Raw genomic sequence first — 20,652 nt, 5'->3', positions numbered from 1 at the left:
AGGTTACTAAGGTACTAATGCATAGAAATGAGAACAGGTTACAGGTACTATGCATAGAAAATTACATATTCTGACATATAAGTTTAGGTTTATTGGGGCATGTTTATTTTCTAGGGAAAAGCTTTTAACAGCTATCAAGAGCCAATGGGAAAGGAATAGCTTTTCAATTCAAAGCCTCCTTTAATGTAATAGATTGTGCATGATGATAAGACATCACAGTGCTAAATTGGTCTCAATGCATAATTGTAGCAATTTCCAGAATTTCAGTTTCACACTAATAGAATTGTGTTTTATGCAAATTTAGACTTCATTCTCATTTTGGGAAAATGGCTTTGGCCTCCACATTAGACTTGGACCATTTTTTCTGGATTCAGCTGAATCTGCCATTCTTTGCTGAAAATATAAGTGTTGTTTTAAAAAAAGAAAAAAAATCTGTTACTTGCTACAACTTTGATTCTCTGAGAATGCCTGCTTAAGAGAAACAGGGCTGTATGAATGTGGACTTATTTTCTTATGGGATTCTTGAATTTAGTAGAAGCCTCTGATTGAGCTTGAGGCAATACAGTGCACTGAACATTCAGTCCACAGAAAGATTATTCTTGCCCATTTGGATGCTGCTGTCCACAGATTTTAGTGATGGAACTGAAAAATACTATGCAAGTATGAATAAGATAAACCAGCATTTTAAACACATTTGTGTTAGTGAAATAAATAATTGTGTTTACCCCAAAGTAAATCCTTCTCTTATTAAATTTTTTTTACAAAAATCTTGTGAGAACTCTTAATACATAAGTACTTGTAAATATTTTTCACATGAGAAGATGATACCTTTGAATTAACCTAATTATAACTATGTTTTATTCAGCTTTGTCCTGATACCCAAACTAAATTGAATGCAGCTTATGTTTTTGGAACAACTTATCAACAAAATGTAAGTAAGATATAAAATGCTATTTTCAATTTTGAATTAAGCTGCCTTTTATGTCATTAGTTACTCGGTGCATGTTGAAGAACCTTTGGAGTTTAGGCATAAGCTGCAACATGGAGGTCTTTCTTGGGAAATTGAATTAAATTAGTGTGGGGGTTTTTTTAATTATTTAACTACATCACAAAACTTGTTTACTACATAGCATAATCACAGTACATTAAACTGGCATTTGTATTTGTGAGGTTGCTGACTTTGTAGTGGAAGAACACAGAGCCTGAATTGTGACAGCTATAGACTTTGTATCATATCTCCAAATTTTCCTACCACCCTCTTTGGGCTGTTTTCCTATGGAAAGAAGGCAAATCCAGTCATGCCATGCCTGAATATTGTTCCCATTTACTCTTTATAGTATGCCCTGATTTTAGTGAATGCTGTGAAGAGATTGAAAATCTATTTTAATCGAACAGATGACTCATCAGAGGAAGGAGATTCTTTGGCTGTCTTAACTATGAAAAAACACTTGTTGGGGTTTTCACACTTTACTAAACACCAGCAAAGGAAGAGGGAATAGAACACTAAATTATGTGAGCTGCAGAAATGGTTCTGCCAGTGATAAAGCATCATTAATTTTTGTCACTCAGTATGTTAGATGGGAAGGTGGTAGTCTCTTTGGCAATGGAGTGGAGAAAGAAACATCTTTATACAGCTCCATATATGTGCACAGCATCTCATACCTATATATTAATATTCTTTATTAACTCATCGAACACTGAAAACCATTCCCCACATGATGTGTTGAAGTGTGAAAATACAAAACTCTGGCTGCTATTTAGGTGGTGTGAAAGTCTTAGAAGGTAATAGCTGTCAAAGCTTACTCTGGGAAATTTAAAGTGTTTACCAAATAACATTGACAAATCTTTGTTAAATATTTTCATTTATCAAGATATTTAACAATATCTTTCATATTGTTTAATGTTTAATCCATATTTCAGTATTTCAGATAGAATGAAAACATGTTCTATTTAGGATCATTGAACTAGTTGAGTAGCTTTTTTTCTTTTTAAAATCTTAAGTATTTGATATTGATTCTGTATTACCTGTATTAATAACAGTTAACATTGTTGGGTTTGAATAGATGCGTCAGTAACTTACTGAGTATTTTTTAATACCATTTTTGTCCATTATATGCATTACTTTTTTTTTCCTCTGTGGCTTTGGAGAAAATAGGCTCGACAAATTATAAGAGTATTTAAAATGCGTGGTTGTTCACATTTGCAAAATGTTACCTGCTTTCACATCTAACTTCTTCACACAATCACAGACTGGTTGAGGGAGTCAGGGACCTCAGTAGGCTGTCTTGTCCACAAGACAGACAGGGCCATGTAGGGCAGGTTGCCTATGACCATATCCACATGGTCATATATCCGGGGAATGACTCTACAGCCTCCCTGGGCAGCCTGTGTCAGTGAAAACCTGTCTTCTGATGCTCAGAGGGAGCCTCCTGTTTCAGTTTATGCCCAGTGCCTCTGGTCTTGTCACTGGGCACTGCTGAGAAGAGCCTGGCTCTGTCTCGCACACCCTCCCTTGTACAATATTTGTGCACATTGATAAGATCCCCTGAGCCTTCTTATCTCCAGGCAAAAGAGTCTCAGCTCTTCTTCATAGCAGAGATGTTTCAGTCTCTCCCTCCCCACAGTGGCCTGTGCTGGACTGTATCAAGTAGTCTCATTTCTCTCTTCTACTGGTGGGCCCTGAACCAGATTTCATGACTTCAGCATTTATGTTTCTTGACTTTAATGTTTACGCTGTTTCAAATTTTATGTCTGTGAGGTTTGCTTGGATATTTTTTCCAAATCTGTAAGAGCTTCATTCTCCACATTAGTCATTGTAGTTAATTGCAATAATTTTGAAGAAGTTTGCATAAAATCATTAGTACTGGGTCATTGCTTGCAGGCAGCTGGAATACCTTGTCTGCCAGTACTTCAGTAAAGCATTTGACACCATTTATCACAGCATTCTCAAGAAACTCTCTGCTCAAGGCTTGGACAGGTGCACTCTTCATGGGGTGAAAAAGTGGCTGGATGTCTGGCCCAGAGAATGGTGAATGGAATTAAATCCAGCTGGTCAATGGTGGTGTTCCCCAGGGCTCAGGACTGGGGCTGGTCCTGTTTAATGTCTTTATCAATGATCTCAACAAGAGGATCCAGAGCACCCCTCAGCAAGTTTGCAGCTGACACCAGATTGGGTGGGAGTGTTGACCTGCTGGAGGGCAGGCAGGCTCTGTAGAGGGATCTGGACAGGCTGGGTCAATGGGCTGAGGCCGATGGTGTGAGGTAACAAGGCCAAGTGCCAGGTCCTGCACTTGGGTCACAACCACCTCATGCAGCACTCAGACATGGGGAAGGGTGATTAGAAAGCTGCCTAGCAGAAGACCTGGGATTGCTGGTCAACAGCCAGCTGGTCAAACGTGAGCCCAGGTGGCCAAGAAGGCCAATGGCATCCTGGCCTGTACCAGGACTGTGTGGCCAGCAGGATTAGGGCAGTGATTGCCCTCTGTGCTTGGCACTGGTGAGGCCACACCTTGAGTGCTGTGCCCCATTTTGGGCCCCTCACTTCAAAAGGAAATTGAGGCGCTGGAGCGTGTAGAGAGGGGCAAGAGAGCTGGTGAAGGGGCTGGAGTACAAATCCTATGAGGAGCAGCTGAGGGAGCTGAGGATATTTAGCCTGGAGAAATGGAGGCTCATGCAGGACCTTGATGATTCTGTGATTCTTTCTTTTGTGAAGAAGTAGGACAGATTCCACGATAATTTTGCAGGGAAGGAATCCACAGCTTGGCAAGCTATCTGAATAGTTAAAGTGATCTTTTAATTTTCACTTTTTTTTCTTGTAGTGCAAAATTTCAGTTTCTAAGATTTTATTGGATTTTGCCAATCCAGTTTTTTATGACCTGTTCCTTGAATATAATGATGGCAATGGACAGCAACATCTTTGGGCCGTGCCAGTTTTAAATTTGAATCTTCAATACAATGAAAAGTTTGTTAATCAAGGTAAGATGGTGATTGTAACATCTCTGTGAATTTAAACAATCTCAAAACTTCAAATAGAAATAATCTATGTTAACTAGCGTTACTGTGTTGTGTTTAAAGATACCACAACACACCATAACTTGTTTCTATTTAAAAATTTAGTATTTGTGGTCAAGTTCTGATTGTTTTAGTACAAGCTTTGGTTGCATACACCATTCCAATCAGTAATATGCATTAATAAAATAATCTCATTTTATTATATATTTATATAAGTTGAAAATAAACAATTTTAGATTCTCAGTAGTTACTGTGTGTTATACAGTTATATTTGTTGTTTCTCATACATTTCATTCTTTTTGTGTGTGTGAAACTGTCATGTTTTCTAGGCAGTAATATGAACAACTGGCTTCTGACTCGTCGATTTTTCTTGGTGGATGCACTTAGTGGAAAAGAGAATGACTTGGGAAAACCACCAAGGGTAATTCGGATTGCTAGCAAAATAACAATAAGGTGATTAACTCATATAATATATAGTACATAGAAAATTAAGCCAATGTTGTACAGTCTGCATTTTATTGTCTTAAAGTTGTTTTGTTATGTATTTTCTAATATGTCTAATATGTAATACGTTTCACTTTTTCAATTGCATATTTGGGAATGGAATGAAATTCCATAGGTTGTTCTGATGAGTAAAAGAAAACAACCTTGACTTGTGGGAGTTAAAATCACCACGATTCCCTTCCAGGTACAAGGATCAGACCATGTTTGCATAATGCAAGTTAGCAGGTATTCAGTCTCCTCTTAGAAGCAACTTTTGTCTGGAAAGACCAAAAAACTCCTCTGTTAATTCTTTTTCAACATGTGTGTTGCTGACTATACAAGGATCCTATTTCATACTCCACATTCTTTTTTGCAGTATTTTTACAACCAGTTGCCTATTCTGTTATACAATCCTAGAATAGGCTTGTAGTCATTTAACTAAAATTGTGAGACTGCCTGTTAGGGTCAGTACTGATTGCTCATCTCAACTGGAATATATTTTGGAAGAAACTTTTTTTCTCCTTTATGTGATGTCCTCCTGTAAGATGCAGACAGGTAAAGATTAATTCAGGTATTTTCTTACAAGTAAACAATCCTTCCCATTACTTTTTTATATATTTCTGTACATGCCTTTGTACACTCCAGTTGTACATTTAAAATGTGAAGTGCCATGTTATTGAGTTAAAAATTCACATTTTATTGATCAGGTCGTTCTGTTAATTTAGTTTTTTTTTACAAATTTCAATGATTGCTTCCCAAGCACTCATCCAGTTGGTTTTTTATTAATAATCATGCTCTGTATTTCTGCAGTATCCGTCTGGTATCCCATACACAGAGAGGAACCATCTACCCTCCTCTCATTACTGTTGCTTACACAGATGTGCTTGTCCAAAACCCTGAAACCCAGAGTGTGATGGTGAGATCTTTGTGCCACCTTAATAATACTTTTAGTTCTGTTGGAATTCTGGTTTTTGGTAGTGGGTCATAAAAATTTAATAAGGAGTTTCTAGTTCTGATCAGTTTTGAAGTTATAAGTTTTTACTAAAACCTTTTAAAACAAATCAGTTAAAACTCTTACTATTTTCAGTTTATCTTCAGTCTTTTTTAACTTAAAATACTTGGAATTTGAAATTGGTTTTATAATGCTAAATTAGGCTGCAGTTCAAATAAAATTATACACACAAAATAATAGATAAAGGACTCTAAGGAGCACTGCAAGCAAGTTATTCAAGGAATTAGTATTTTTATTTAGAACAATGCATTTAGAGGAGGTTTTTAGGACACAAACATTTCAGATCACCTGTAGTTTACGTTAAAGTATTGGTAATATATTTAAAACATCCTTTAGTATTTCATCTTTCGGTACTGAAAACCACCAAATTCTGCTGTAGCAGATGCAGGAGGGACATTTCCTACTTGCCCTTTTGTTTGCCTTCATGGGCAGCAGCACAGATGTCCCATTCTTCTCTCTTGCTGGTATGTTAGATCACACTGCTTTAAAAAGTAAAAATACTGATCTTAGGATGGTAGAACAAAATACAAATTAATATTAGCATTTTCTGCTTGTCAGCCTTCAACTGTTCAGACTTCCAGTACAAATAGACATCTGGTTAGAAGAAATTTGTGGTGCTAGAAGCATTCCTTGAGTTCCATATTAGTTGCAGGAAAGCAAGAGAATTAGAAAGATAGAAAAATCAAGACCTTTTCTTTCCTGCCTAACTGATGTCTTTATTTAACCACTGAGACAGCACTGTATCTAGAAAGTAATTAATTCAAATAGAGATGGTAGGAACAATTGTTTTCAGTTCCTCAATTTTCTGTCATATTATTTCATCCTTACATCTAGATCTCTGGGATATATTTGAGTATTGCCAATTTTGGATGTCTTGTTGTATTTAACAAATTTTATGCAACTACAAAGATACATTGAATTTTGTTTGCAGTTTTTGTAAGCACTGAGCTTGTAGTAACTGAGGATATTTAGACTTCAGTCCAAGTGCAGTGATACAAGGAGGTCTGACAGGAACAAATGTTTGGGGAACACAAGATGTTGGGAAGGAGGGATTGGTTTTGGGGTGGGGGTGATGCTTCTTTTAAACTTAATTAGAAATAGTATTTATTATCATGCTTGTGTTAATTTTAGCTGTACAGTGATAAAGACTCAGGCCAGAATATTATAAAACCAAGACAAACATTTTCTCTTCCATGCACAAATTTTTCAGACCAAAGTCAAAAGAGATCTTAGATTAAATTTAAGCTAGAGGGAACAATTTTGATGCTGCGTGACAATTTATATTTCATTCAAGCTGAAAAAAACCCTAGTATCTGAGCTGTGCAAGCTTATCATGATTTTGCATGTTGGTCTAATTACATCAAGGTTACCTTTAATCAGCTTTAATCAGTGATAAAAGGGGAAGTATTAAACATTCAGTGTTTCCTCCTTTCAGGAGGAAAAATTTATGCACATTTGAAGAATTACAAATAGGCATAGCTGGTAACTTGCAGATGGCAGGCACCCATCCCCAGCATTACTGCTGGTAGAATCTGCAGTAAGAGTTGCATAGTGCATGCTGGTACTGAGCCTGGCAACAGAGCACACCAGGTCATCTGCAGTAAAACGGTGTACGTGGTACTTGTATAGTAGCCCTAGATGGGAATTCCCACCAATTAAAACTGAAAGCTGTCTATAGTGGTTGTAGCACTTCAGAATTACTATGCATATTTACTTTTTGTATTTTAATATTCAGGTTTCTTTCGCAGTCAGCTATGAGATGAATCAGAGAGAGGCTCAGATTCAGACTGATGTAAGTTGTAATTCCTTTAATTTGTCGATATAACGATTACTTCTATATTTTGTCTTTTAAAAATATCTGCAAATCATTTTTTGTTATTTTCAGATTGCACTGGGTGTGTTAGGTGGACTGGCAGTGTTATGGTCTCTTCTCAAGACTGCAGGCTGGAAGAGGCGGACAGGAAGCTCTATAATTGACTTGCAGGTATGGACAGCTGCCAAGCTGAAATGGGACAGCTCTTCCTCTCTTTAAGGGCACCTTAGCTGTCATTCCCTGTAATTGTAACAGTTCATTTTCCTAAGGTAACTGAAATAATTTCTAGCCTAGCTGCACAGAACTGTAGCCCAGAGTTAGGCTCACTTGAGGAAGTAGTTGTTTTGCATTCTGTTTGATTCTGATATTGTCATTGAGGAAAAGCTGCTCTGAAAATAGAGGTGTTTACAGGGCTATTCTGATCAGTTGAGGTGACTCGTTTTTCAGATTAATTCTTCCTTGAACAACAACCAGCATGTAGGAGTTTCAGCTAGTGAAAATACCATAAATATATAACCACAGTGGAAAGCTACTTTTCAGGGCTACTTTTCAGTACTAGAGTTTCCTATGTGAGCTACATAGCATTTTCTATGAATGCATTATGAGCATATGCATTACTTAATTAGTTTTACAGATGTCTACAGTGTGTTTTTATAATTGCAGACAGTTTTCAAGTTCTTACTGTTCTATGCTGGAGACCTTGCCAACGTTTTCTTTATCATCACAGTGGGCACAGGAATTTATTGGCTTGTATTCTTCAAAGTAAGTGTTCTTCCAGTTTTGGATGTCTGAAAACCTAGTAATATTAAATATATTTTTACATGGACATTAATTTTCTTTTTTTTTCTTTTTTTTTTTTTTCTTGTCAGACTGTTGAGGCAAGTTCTATATATCATTCTGGTTTGTGTGCTTAAATTTTGTGTTCATCTGTTTCTTTTTCTTAGGATTTGTTGTACTTGCAGTCTGCTTAATAGTCATTTAAAATATTTTACACATTCATTGATCTTTTTCTGGAAAGTTTATTCACATTTTAGCATTTTTAATTATGTTGTCACATATGCCACATGTACTGTTTCAATGTAACTTTTCAATTATAGGCTCAGCAGTTTGTATCTGTCCTTTTACCTCTTCCATCTCAAGAAGAAGAGTTTGTTACATACATAGCATGTGCGTTTAGTTTAAAGGTAAATAATTTTTTCCTCACCATAAAATACATGTCAGCATGCTTCTATGTATGTATCCTATTTTCAGTAGGCTTGTTTTTAAATATCTTGTACAGTTATTAGTTATTAGTGTGTGGCTGTTATGTCCTAATAATTATGTTCTTCTGAGAATTAAGTCATTTTTCCATAGAAATTTATTTTGTGGAGTCTTTATAGGAAAATAAATGTCTCAAGAAGGTCACAAAAGAAAGACTGAAAAATCATTCTTTCAATGATAAAGGTATAAAGAAACCCAAATAAAATAGCATCAAATCAAGAGAACAAGTACTTCCATTTAAAGCAGAATGTAAGTGCTGTGAGTTTCTGATTAGAAAGAAGAGAGATCCAAATAATTACATTCAAATATGTAGAATTCTAAGATCACTGCTCTGTCTTCATGGCACACACAAATATTGTATCAATTGTGGATATTATACTGAATTGGAACTTGTAGTCCAGGTTAGTATGTTATGGGGAAATAGTCAGGTTTTTGTAATTTGTTACTTTGCTGTATTTTCTCCATGATTTTGGAGTTCACATTATTCCAAGCTTTTAAACAAACAAAAGATTATCAAAAGTTGTTAATAAAGCTGCAGTCTCATGTACAATCAAGATATTGCTTGTTATGTTTAATGAATAATCCATGCAATAACTATTCCTCCATCTTTGTGTGTATGCTGTTTCTGTCCTTCCTTTTCTCTCTTAGGCTCTGCAATTTTTACACTTGCTGGTTTCACAACTTGCTATTGATATTTTCTTTATTGACTGGGAAAGACCTAAGGGCAAAGTTCTTAAAGCAGTTGAAGGTAATTCAAACTGTGCTTGTTTGTATAAGCAGCTTTGGTGAAATTCAGATATTACTCTCAGATATTAAATTTTAGAGCTTACTATATGTACTCTTTTTAGGTGAAGGTGTTACTAAAAGTACTGCTGCACCTGTGAGCATATGGAGGACATACTTTATAGCAAATGAGTGGAATGAAATTCAGACAGTGAGGAAAATAAATCCTCTCCTTCAAGTGCTTGCAGTTCTTTTTTTTCTAGAGGTAATATTACTATTATTATTATTTATAATTCACAACCAGAGTGTAACATAAGGGTCTCATATTTAATTCTTGCATTCTGTGTAGTAATAGTAAATCACCTTTAAATTCAACTGAAATCATGTAACTTAGTAAAATAATTATTGTAATGAATTTTGAAATTTATCTGTATGGATAGGTTATTGCAATATTTAATTAAGGAAGACTTAAAAAAAATCCAACCTTTAATTACCTTAGAGATCTAACAAAGATCTCTGAGGTAATGTTTGGGGATTTTTTTAAGGTAATGAGTTACCTTAAAGGGCTTAAGAGACTGATAAATCTGTGTACACACTCGATTCTTTATTTACCTACTAGCACCTTCCTGACACAGTCTACAGCTTTATTTCTGATTTCATATTTGTCTGAACTGAACTGAACTTCCTGCTAATTGCTGCAGCTGCCTTTTATTATGCAGGAAATAAAATGTGCCAGTTCTGTTCCCAATGGCAGTATGCCTCCAGTTACAGCTTCAGGATGTGTGAGAAACTGTGCTTTAACTTTTAAAAAATGTTTGGGTTTGTTTCTTTTGTTGTTTAGTAATTTTTTTATATCTTGGGAAGTATTCTTAAAGTGTATAGCATATAGTTGTTTTTGTGAGGTTCTTATACATATTTTAACACTTTTATCCAATTTTATAGTCCTTTTAAAATTTTTCCTTTAAATTAAATAATGAAAGTCCTGAAACTTTCTTCATTCACTGTGTGAGCATTTTTGCTGTTGGTAAATACAGCCAGGACCAACTGAGGTGCAGTTACAAGAGAGGGAGAAAAGAGAGTACCTGTTCTTACTGCACTCTGCAGTTATCTGAAAGGAAGATGTAGTGAGGTGGGTGTCTCCCCTCCCAGGTGACAAGCACTAGGACATGAGGAAATGGTCAACCCACCACAAGTATATTTTGGTGCAACTTCTGTTATGAAAGATTTTAACTAATTTTTCACCCCTTAAGTATTTCAACACATAGTTGAAGTTCCTCTCATATTTTTTATTTTAGACCTTTTTCTAGATATTTTGTTTAAAAAATTCAACCATACAGATGGTGAAGGAAAATATATTTCTATGCAACATAAACATAATAAATCAATCTTTTAAGAGTTGCAAAGCACATGAAAATTTGCTTTAACACTGGAATATATAGTACCAAAGAGCTGAAATTTGGTAGGAGTTATATCCCTATGCAGTACAGCAGTAGAATCTTTTGGAGTTTTCCAGTAGAACCCAATATTGACTTTTGGATCACGCAGTTGAGCTCTGTCATGGTGAGCAGGCTACTATTCCCAGGTTAGTTTTACATTATTTTTTCTTATCTCCTGTTATGATGTAAACAGCAGAATCCTAATTAGTATTATTCATTCTCACCTGTTGTTATATTGACCTTCTTATCTCTTCAGGTGGTGGGATTTTCAAACCTGGCTTTAATGGATGCTTCTTCCAGTCTCTCAAGAAGCAGTGAGAGCTATGTAGCTCCTTGGAGCCGCATTTTAAGATTTGGTGTGTCTGCTGCACTCTGGGTAGCCATTGCCATCCTACAAGTATGTGAAACACATGACATCCTGAATTATCACTTTCAGGCTGATTCTTGGAAGCTAGAATAAATCTCTAGACTGTCCAAACTGCTTTATCGTGGCATAGGGTATGTTCTTAACTGTTATGCTTAGTTGTTTTAGCATAGTACACCTTTAGGGCTTAAAATGAATCTTCTGAGATATCAGACATCGGACTTTGGATCAGAATTTTAATCCTCTCAAAGATGTGAATTTATGCACGTACTTTGTTTTATTTTAAACAAGTTTGAAGAATCTGACAAGTTCAAAATAAAAAGCAGGTTCTTACTGCAACTTAACTTCTTAAAGGAAGTAGTATGTCAATCCCTTTTCATTAAGTCCAATCCAATAGTGGCCATTACAGAAGTCTGTTTTTTGTGGGTGTTAAGTACTGAAATTAATTGCTTAATAACATCAAATCTGATGAACTAATGAAAGAAAATTTGGTTGATTTATTGCAGATTATATTTTTTGCTGTGATTTATGAAAGATTTGTAGAAGATAAGATAAGCCAATTTGTTGATTTGTGTTGCGTGAGCAATGTAAGTATTTCTGTGTCTCATCTCCGGCATTTTAAATAGAATAGTACATAAGATAGTGTTAACAATATTAAATAATATTTTTTCATTTAATTTAGATTACTAGCTAACAGCCAAAGGTGATGTCTCCTTCAGCTTATTTTATTGATGAAGTCTGCAAGATTTCAGTTAAACTTTAATTGGAAAATTATTTCAGAAGTATAGGTATCAATATGTTCTTTTAAACACCTGATTTTTAGGTTTTTTGGTTGTTTTTCTTTTTTTTTAGCTTAAATTGGTTACATGTGCTGATAAAGAACCTAAAAATAACAAGTTGTAACAGAAATTAGGTGTGGAACCATTTACTGCCATTCTGTATACTGGTTTGTGTTTTAGTCCTTCTGACTTGAAACTTGTCTTGGTTTTATTTAATACATATATGTGTCCAGTTTCTTCTCCTATCCTGTGCTTGTTCTCAACTGCTGAACTTCATTTTGTCCCTCTTAACAGTTACCACCTTTTGCATGCACTTTCTCTCACATCTGAACTTTCTCTTTACAAATGGGTTTTGAAGCTTTGTACTGCAGGAATTCCCTTTTAACCAAAGAAGAGTGCAGTCAGAACTCATTGGATTACCACATTTTCCAGAACTTCTTAAAAATACTGATTTACCTCTTTTATCAATCTTTCCAGACATGGTTATTCCTCTTCTGTGAGACACCTATGTGGTACCTGGATTGTAGAAAAGAATTCATTTTGGAGTTTATGTGATATATAATCATTGCATCATACTGAATGAAGTTCTGTTAAATGCAGTCTTTTAGGAGTGCAGCTGGAATCATGCATATGTATTATGTAGCACCGAAATAACCTTTGAATAAAAAAAAATCTAATAGCTTTAATTTCTTGTCTCAATGGAATTAGGCAGCAGCAGATCCCTGCTGTTGATAAACTAAACTTGAAGCTGGTATGTGTTTCTAGTTACATATAGATAAAACTGATTAGTAAAAGAGTTGCTAAATATTTATCTCCCATAATTTTTGCGGTATCTGCCTATTTTGTATTTGTAACAAGACTGGCTGGTTTGACTGGTCTTCGCTATGAATTCAGAAGATCAAAAATAAAGTTGTAATTGTTGATAAAAGTGTCCTCTCTTCCCTCATCTCTTAGATTTCAGTGTTTCTCTTGTCACACAACTGCTTTGGTCATTACATCCATGGTCGCTCAGTGCATGGACATGCAGATACCAATATGGAAGAAATGAATATGAACCTGAAGAGAGAAGCAGTAAGTAAAAGTATTCAAGTTTATATCTGCTCAATTATTTATTTTATATAAAGACCACCACACCTTTGCATTATATTTGCACTACACGGAACCATGTTACTTAAAGATAGCAGCTGTTAGTATGTAAACACATGATTCAGTAGTTCTTTCAACTAGCTCATCTTTCTTTTTCTTCACTATTTCATCTTGTTATTTCTTCACATCTCAAGGATATTAAGTTCCTGTTTCTCTTAAAAAGTTTTTTTTTCATGTAGTTAAGAACCCTCTTATTGTTATGTAAGCTTTTCATAAGGTCACAGCCACGTTCAAAAAGGTGCATACCAAAAGGCTTTTGTAAAGAGACAGATCTGAAACACTAATACAGAAACTTGTAATCTGCCAATCAGTTCCTTTATTCCATCTCTTCTACTATGGTGATACAACCCATGCTTTATAGAAATTAATTTGTATAAGTATTTTTTATAGTTTGTCATATGTTATATCTTTGCTGCAAGCTCAGGCAAATATAAAATGTCTAATACAAGATCAGAGACTGCATTAAATTTCATGACATCTTGTTTCTTTTTAGGGACAACTATGAAAGTACCTTAAATAAGGATATTGCTATTTCAATGCTAAGTAGACAGAAAAAAACATAACCATGTGAAAATTAAATTGCAAACACTGAAATACAGAGGAATCTTATTAATAATGTTTTTAGGTGTTCCTACAATTTTTTTCCTAAGTGCTTATTTTAATATGATTCTGGGAAAAACAGGGGGTTTTCCCCATGGAGATGTTGATTCTTTTATTTTCTTGCGGTTTCTGATATTTCATAAATGTGACCTGAAAAGGACATGGAAGAAGTCAGGAATCCAAACAAAGAAACAAAAAAATTGAGACAAGTATAGAAGAAATTATAGACCTAAAAGAAAGGTCTTCAGAATAAATATCAGAATATGTACTATTAGAAGGTAATAAACCAAACACAGGTGAAAAGAGAAATATGACTTTGTGACAGCAGGGGTCAGGATTTCATGTCCTAAGGAAATCTTGCTGCAGTAGAACAAGAGTGCTGTGATTTCAAATATTTAGAGATATTAACTATTATCTATACATGAAAGAGAGGAAATGAAAAGCTTTTGACTATTTTTGGGTCTATGAATGACATTAATAATGTTAATTTACAATTGCTTTAATTGTATAGGAAAATCTGTGCAGTCAGAGAGGTTTGTTACCAAACACAGATGGCCAGACATTTCAGATTTCCATTTCAAGAAAAATGCGGCTAAACTATGACTGGATTCATGAAACCTTAACAAGAGTAAGTGAGATATTGGTATTCTTTAAATCTTATTTAAAATATGAAATTTCTCTGGTAAAGTCTTGGTCCTGTTGTATTTCAGAAGCGTGGTCCTGCCAGGCTTTTGGACTCATCTGCAAATACCTTTGAACAAAGCACAAGGGCCTACAATGCCATGAACAAATTCCTCAGTTCTTTTATTGATCACGTATGTATATTGTCATTATTATATTAAGGAAAATATACTTAAAGTACGAACTAAAAATTGTAAATCTAAAGGACTATAATTCTTCTTTAAGCATATGTGCTTTAAGATTTGTTGCTAAAGTTTTTATGGCATCCAGAACAGTGCTTCATTCAAAAAAAAAGAAACCAAACAAAACAATTGGAGTGCTGTCCAGCAGTGCAGATTGCACTTAAAAATGACAAATCCTTTTTTGTTATGGATGTATTTTTGTCTTGGAATAGACCAGTGGGTTTTGTTTCATTCCTAAAGATCTAAGTAGCTGTACTTCACATTGTAGCAGGTTTGAAATCATAAAACAAGAACTGTTGTTTTTCTTTTTGTTACAGGTTCATAAAGAAATGGATTATATTGTCAAAGATAAGTTGCTGCTTGAACGCATTCTTGGCATGGAATTCATGGAACCAATAGAGAAAAGTATTTTTTATAATGGTAAAAAGATGTGTGGTATTTGTACTATGTTAAGTATCCTGGTTTCTGTGTAGATTTATTTCCCAGGATTTACAATCTAAAATGGACTTTACAGTAGGAGAGATCACTGAAGGACTACTTGTGAAGGAGGGATTTAGGAGAAGTTCTTTAGGTTACAGAAATCCTGTTTATAATTAGTTATTTGACTGTGATGTTTTTTATTTAAGGCAGCTGAAAGTGACAGATATGCACATGTTTATGAAATTCATAATCATAAGCATTGATAGAAATACATTGTTTCATAATCTAGACTGCTATGGTTCCTAGAAGTTTAGATATAAATCAGGATTCCATGGCACTGAAATACACAATTTATAATGAAAATACACTGCTTCCAGTCAAACTTGTATTGGATATTTTTTTTAAAAAGTAGGAAAAGGGAAAAGAATATGTTTTCTGTAATTGTTTACATATTCTTTTCTCTTATAGAAATGTTGCTTTTTGATAAAATTTTGAGGTAGGTAAATGGGCTAGAGTACTTTGGCTGTGAAAAAGGTACTTTCACCTTAAAAGACCCATTGTCTGTGAAATGATTAAACAAAAATAATGCAAAGCTCTGAACCTCCTGAATAAGGCATTTGCATATGTTTTTATGATTTTGTTGAGTTGGAGCCAGAGCTAACAGCTACTAAAATTTTCAATGACAAGGAAGCTACATCTGCTTCTTGATTTAAAACAACTTTTTAAAATAACTTGATTGAGATTTCAGGATTAAATAGAGTTGTGTGTGGCACACGGGTTTTACCTATTGTGTTCATCAATATGATGCCATTTTATAAGTGAAAAGTTTGTATTATTTTTCAATGGAATGACAGGACTATCTCTGCTTTGCCATAGAATGTTATAAATTGCTCTGTCTCTGATCTTCCTTTTTCTTATCATCTTCCTTAACATGGACTGATGAACTCCACAAACTTGCAACTTACAGAAATACTAATTTTTTTAAATAAAATGTTCTCTTTCCTAGATGAAGGACACTCTTTCACTGACGTTCTCTATTATGGCAATGAAACAACACTGCTCATCTTTGATATCCTGTTTTTCTCGATTGTGGATTTAGCTTCCCAAAGTTTTGTTTTAGCAGCTATTCTAACATATTTGCAACAAGAGGTAAATTCCAATTTAAGAACAAAGTAACATTTTTTAAATGGGAGTCAGTATGGCAGTTTAAATAGTTAACTAGATAATAAATGCAGTGAGTTAGCAGTGTGCAGTGAGAGAAGATTATACTGAGACCTTATGAAATAGTTTTGGGGTTTTTGGTCATACTAGTGAGAAATTTATTTTGTTCACATGGTGATCATGAATGAAGAGGTTACAAATAATTTTCAACAGAAAACAGGAATATCTGTTAAAATTATTCTCACATAATTCTATTATAATTTAGGGTGGAAAGGTAGTGGAAAATGTTTTAAAAATGCTAAAGGAAATTAAGCACCTAATTCATATTATTTACAGTCTAAAGATGATCTGAATTTACTATTTATGTTAGATACTGAAACATACTAGTGTAAGTATCTCTTCATTAATACATGTTTTCCAAATGTCCTTAGATATTTAGGTTTATTCGTACTACACTTGGGCAGAAGAATTTGGCATCCAAAACCTTGGTGGATCAAAGATTTCTCATTTAATTGAGAAGATGAAAAACTGTTAAGGATTTAATCATGGAAAATATGAACATGATCAAAGCACCTCTGACCTGCAGATTAATTGTCGTGAACTTTTCAACAATAACAATGTAATGGGTTTGAAACTTGTCATTTTTTATATTGTGTGCTATTAAGCTTTATTTTTCTGTATTTATAATGTTTTTTTTTAATTTGTGAACACTAAGCCATAGGCCTTTAAAAAGAAAATTTCATGCAAATAAGACAGAAGTAAACTTACTGTTGTTATTATTAGAATAATATTAAAATTATTTTATGGCTTTTGATAAGATATGGACCGCTGACTTTGAGACAACAATTTGAGCATCTGATTGACAGAAGAGGTTGCCAACTCTGAAATTCTCTGAAAATACCTTAAATCTTTGTTCCTTTTTTGAAGTTATTTTGAAGTGTAATGTTTAGCAAATATATGTCGACTTTTACACAGCACAGGATTTGTACTGAATTAGGTGAGTATTTCAGGAGGAATTTTTAAAGATCACTTATTTGCAGTGACTCCCACTTGAAATTTTAATATTTCTGTCTTGTGTCATACAGTAGTGTATAATTCTGTCTCTTCTCTTGCAATTTATCATTGTTTTTCTTGGGTGTGGCCTACACATAACATCTCAAACATGTATTTGAGGTGGAGTTGTGTTACAGTGATGTAGAGAAAGAGGCTATGATAGAGCAGTGGAGATGGTCATCAGCATTTTGGATTTGTTCTTGATCTTGTGTCTTGTGGTGCAAGGTGTTTATAGAAATAACAGTAATTTTTCTGTTCACTTTTTCCACACGAGTGAAATGGAAGCAATTTTTTTAAATCGTTTTAGAATTGTTTTCACAGGTGCTCATGGTCTCTTAATTTTCTGATTTTATTATCTTTGTATATAACAGAGATATTATCATTTACTGTCATCATATTTTTTAAATTTAGATTAATAATTAGTAATTAATAATTACTAAAGTGCCAAGGGAGATTGTGAATGGCCTTCAAATCAACTTAAGCTGAGGTGTCTACCTCCCATTTTTGTTGCTGAAAAGTCTCCCTATCTTTTTATACTTAATGTTTTTTCAGTAAATGGTTAAACATGAATAGTGTTTGATGGGTTTATAGCTCTTATTTGTCTTTAGATGATTCAACAAGGAACTTACAGGAGCAAAAATACCAGAAAAATATCAGTCACCATCATCTCATGTTTATTCTGAAACAGACTGAGGACGAGAGTAGTTGAACTTATCAGATTTCCAGTGCAGATATGCTTATCTGAGTTGAAGCAACATTGCATTTCAAATGGTTTTTGGCTTCATGAAGAGGAATATGTTCTCATGTTGGTACCATGTCATATCATACTAAACTGAGAGCAACATGGACATAAATCTCACAGTTGCTGTTGCTCCACTGCATTTGCTTTTGGTGTTGCAAAGCCTGTGGTACTTGCTAGTCCCATGCAGTTGTACTGAGTGATAGAATGTGCCTGCCAGTATGGCTGTGACCAGAGAGATAGATAACTGAAAAGCTGTGGGGTATCCATTTATTAATGTGCAGTTTAGCATGAGCATTTCTATTTCATGCTTTCCTTGCTTCTGTCTGCTTATGGACACAATTCTTAGTTTCTTGGTGCACACTATGCCTCAGAAAAGGTGGTTTCTAATGGAGTGAAGTGTTCAGGATAAATAAAATTAAGGCTGTTGCATTTATGGTGAATGTAGTAATTAAAGTGTCCATTAGGTTCTGGATCTGTTAAAACAGCCAAAAATCTTATTTCCACTGGGAACCACGACTGTATGACCTCTTTAGTTGTGAGGTTTCTTGTCAGTGATCTACTGAGGGCCAAAAGTGTAAATTAAGCTAAGGAGCCATCTGACAAAGAGTTTGCAGCAGGACATTCACAAGGCAAAATTAGCCTCACCTGGTGTCCATGTATTTCTTTGGTGGATATCTTTGAATAGCTTAACTAAACTTAAGTCCTTACAAGTCCCTGCAAAGTCAGTGTATGAGAGGAAATAAAACCTTTGTCATGTGACCATGTTTACTCATGCTAACAGATGTGACTAAAGGAGTGTAGGGAGTTGCTGTGGTCCATTAAAGTGTGAGGGTGACCCTGGTGCAGTGCCCTAATTCTGGTCTTTAGGCCTGCAGAACTGTGAATAGAACTGCACATCACTGTCAGTGGTCACAGCACAGGCTTGTTCTCTCTGAATTCTGTGATGTGCTCATGATCATGAAGTGTTTCTAGTACCATACCTTCTCCAGAGTGGTCAGATTTATGACCAACTCCAGACAGAATAACTAAACTAACTAGACTTGGGTGAATCAGAGAATGTCTGAAAGCAGAATGAAGATGTGGTTGTGCCATCTGTAGGTGTGTGGTTTCAATTAGTTCTCATTGGTTCAGTACCTGCAGAAATTGAGACATTTCAGCAGGGGACCTCTCACACTGTACCCTGTTCTCAATGCTTGTGCTACCCAGGTACATTTCTCCATACAAAACTCCTGCTTTGAGTTTGTTTTAGATATGCCTTTAATTATCTGCTGCACAGTAGGGCACATGAAAGCTTTAATGACCTTGCATTTTACAAGAACTACTGCTAAAAGCAGCTCTTCTTAACAGATAAATGATAAATTAATCTAAAAACATCCTGTCAAAGCAGTTCAGTCACTTGGCCCTCTCTTTCTCCTCAGTGTACACAGTACTCTGTTTTATTTTTCCAGATCATTTGTCTAAAATGTTAATATTCCTAACATAGGCGCTCCACATGATTTAGGAAATAATTGCAGGAGTCAAAAGCTCCAGGAATTCAAAGAAGTTTTTCTTCACTCTTGCTGTCCAGTGAACATTTGGAACAGGTTGGCTGGCCTTTGTTCCCCTATTCCTTGATATTTGTTCAGGAAATATCAAGCTTGATATTTGTTCAAGAAATATCCCTTGTGGTTGTACTTCCAGCTTAATGGTTTTTATTTTTTTAACATTAATATGCATCTACAATGTGTTGTTTATGTGATGAGTGTCTTTCAGGTTTCTAAATGTTGTTTGCCCACATGGCATTTCAGTCTCTCCTGTCTGTTTTTCTGAGCAATAAAAAAATTTCAAAGATTTGAGACAAGTTTTTTTCCACTTGTTAATTGAGTTGACCCAGACCTACAACATTTCTTCTTCCATGCACATGAGAGTAGGGCCAGAGGCTGCTGCTGTCTCTGCAGTCCAGAGAAGCTGTGTCAGAACAAGTGTGAGAAAGGAGAAAATTTTGCACTTTCCCCCTGAATTCTCTACATACTCCATGGAGCTGTTGGGGCAGCATCCCCCCTCCACAGCCTCTTGGAGGATGGATCTGGGCACTGGCTTTAGGGCACATCCCCAGGCTGCTGCCCCACCTGCACCAGCCCTTCTCTTTTCAGACTTCTCCTTTTCAGGCTCACCTGGGCCTGCAGAGAGCCAAGCCCCAGAAACATTGTCAAGGGGACTGCAGGAGTTTAGCTGAAATCTTTGTGTTTAATAACAGCACTGCTGAAAGTTTGGTATTTATTGCTCTATCCTGGAAGGTCAGAGCAGCAATGATGCCAGGAGAGGGAGCCCTCAGGTGTTCATTTCTCCTAAAAGCATACAGTCAGAAACTACTTTCTGTTTTCTCAACAGTTTGAGACGAAAGGAAAGGAAAGGAAAAGTCTACATTTCCTATTTCCTAATGTTTTCTTTTTTTTACAATTACAATGCGGTGAGTGTTGTGACATGGGGCACCCAAAAGCTCAGTGCAGAGCTTGATGAGACTCTGGGTTCTCCCCACATCACCCTAAATCCACAGGGATAGGGAGGTACACCTTTTCATATGGATGGAGGCAGAACCTGACAAATGCATCTGTGTAGACATGGTTACAGTTCTTAAAAAAATGAAAAAAGAAGAGAATATGGCTGCCTGACTTGCACAGGCAGCTGCAGCTCACTGGTGGCTAACACTGACCTTACTGCATATTATTTCTCTTAGGTGAAACCCTGTCTTTGCAGAAACCCCAGTACTGTGCCCTTTGGAAGGCAACACAAATGAATTACTCTGA

At 35.3% G+C, this 20,652-nt stretch overlaps 1 protein-coding gene across 1 annotated transcript in view; it reads left to right on the top strand.

Annotated features, from left to right (window-relative positions):
* Positions 1–19,694, top strand: part of TMEM67 (transmembrane protein 67) — a 32,285-nt gene extending 12,591 nt beyond the window's left edge. The window contains exons 11-28 of the mRNA XM_059483524.1: positions 866–931; positions 3,819–3,975; positions 4,341–4,464; positions 5,305–5,410; positions 7,242–7,298; positions 7,392–7,490; positions 7,983–8,081; positions 8,417–8,503; positions 9,228–9,327; positions 9,428–9,567; positions 10,995–11,135; positions 11,609–11,689; positions 12,836–12,952; positions 14,139–14,255; positions 14,338–14,442; positions 14,808–14,910; positions 15,917–16,059; positions 16,503–19,694. Of these exons, the coding sequence (XP_059339507.1) occupies positions 866–931; positions 3,819–3,975; positions 4,341–4,464; positions 5,305–5,410; positions 7,242–7,298; positions 7,392–7,490; positions 7,983–8,081; positions 8,417–8,503; positions 9,228–9,327; positions 9,428–9,567; positions 10,995–11,135; positions 11,609–11,689; positions 12,836–12,952; positions 14,139–14,255; positions 14,338–14,442; positions 14,808–14,910; positions 15,917–16,059; positions 16,503–16,583 (1,923 nt within the window). The 3' untranslated portion in view covers positions 16,584–19,694. The remainder of the gene's footprint in view (positions 1–865; positions 932–3,818; positions 3,976–4,340; positions 4,465–5,304; positions 5,411–7,241; positions 7,299–7,391; positions 7,491–7,982; positions 8,082–8,416; positions 8,504–9,227; positions 9,328–9,427; positions 9,568–10,994; positions 11,136–11,608; positions 11,690–12,835; positions 12,953–14,138; positions 14,256–14,337; positions 14,443–14,807; positions 14,911–15,916; positions 16,060–16,502) is intronic.
* Positions 19,695–20,652: the final 958 nt, after the last annotated feature.

The sequence above is a fragment of the Ammospiza nelsoni genome, chromosome 1 (genome assembly GCF_027579445.1).
Source record: "Ammospiza nelsoni isolate bAmmNel1 chromosome 1, bAmmNel1.pri, whole genome shotgun sequence".
Classification (NCBI taxonomy): Eukaryota; Metazoa; Chordata; class Aves; order Passeriformes; family Passerellidae; genus Ammospiza; species Ammospiza nelsoni.
Note: the sequence above shows the minus strand (reverse complement) of the source record. Positions and strands in the feature narration are given on the sequence as shown.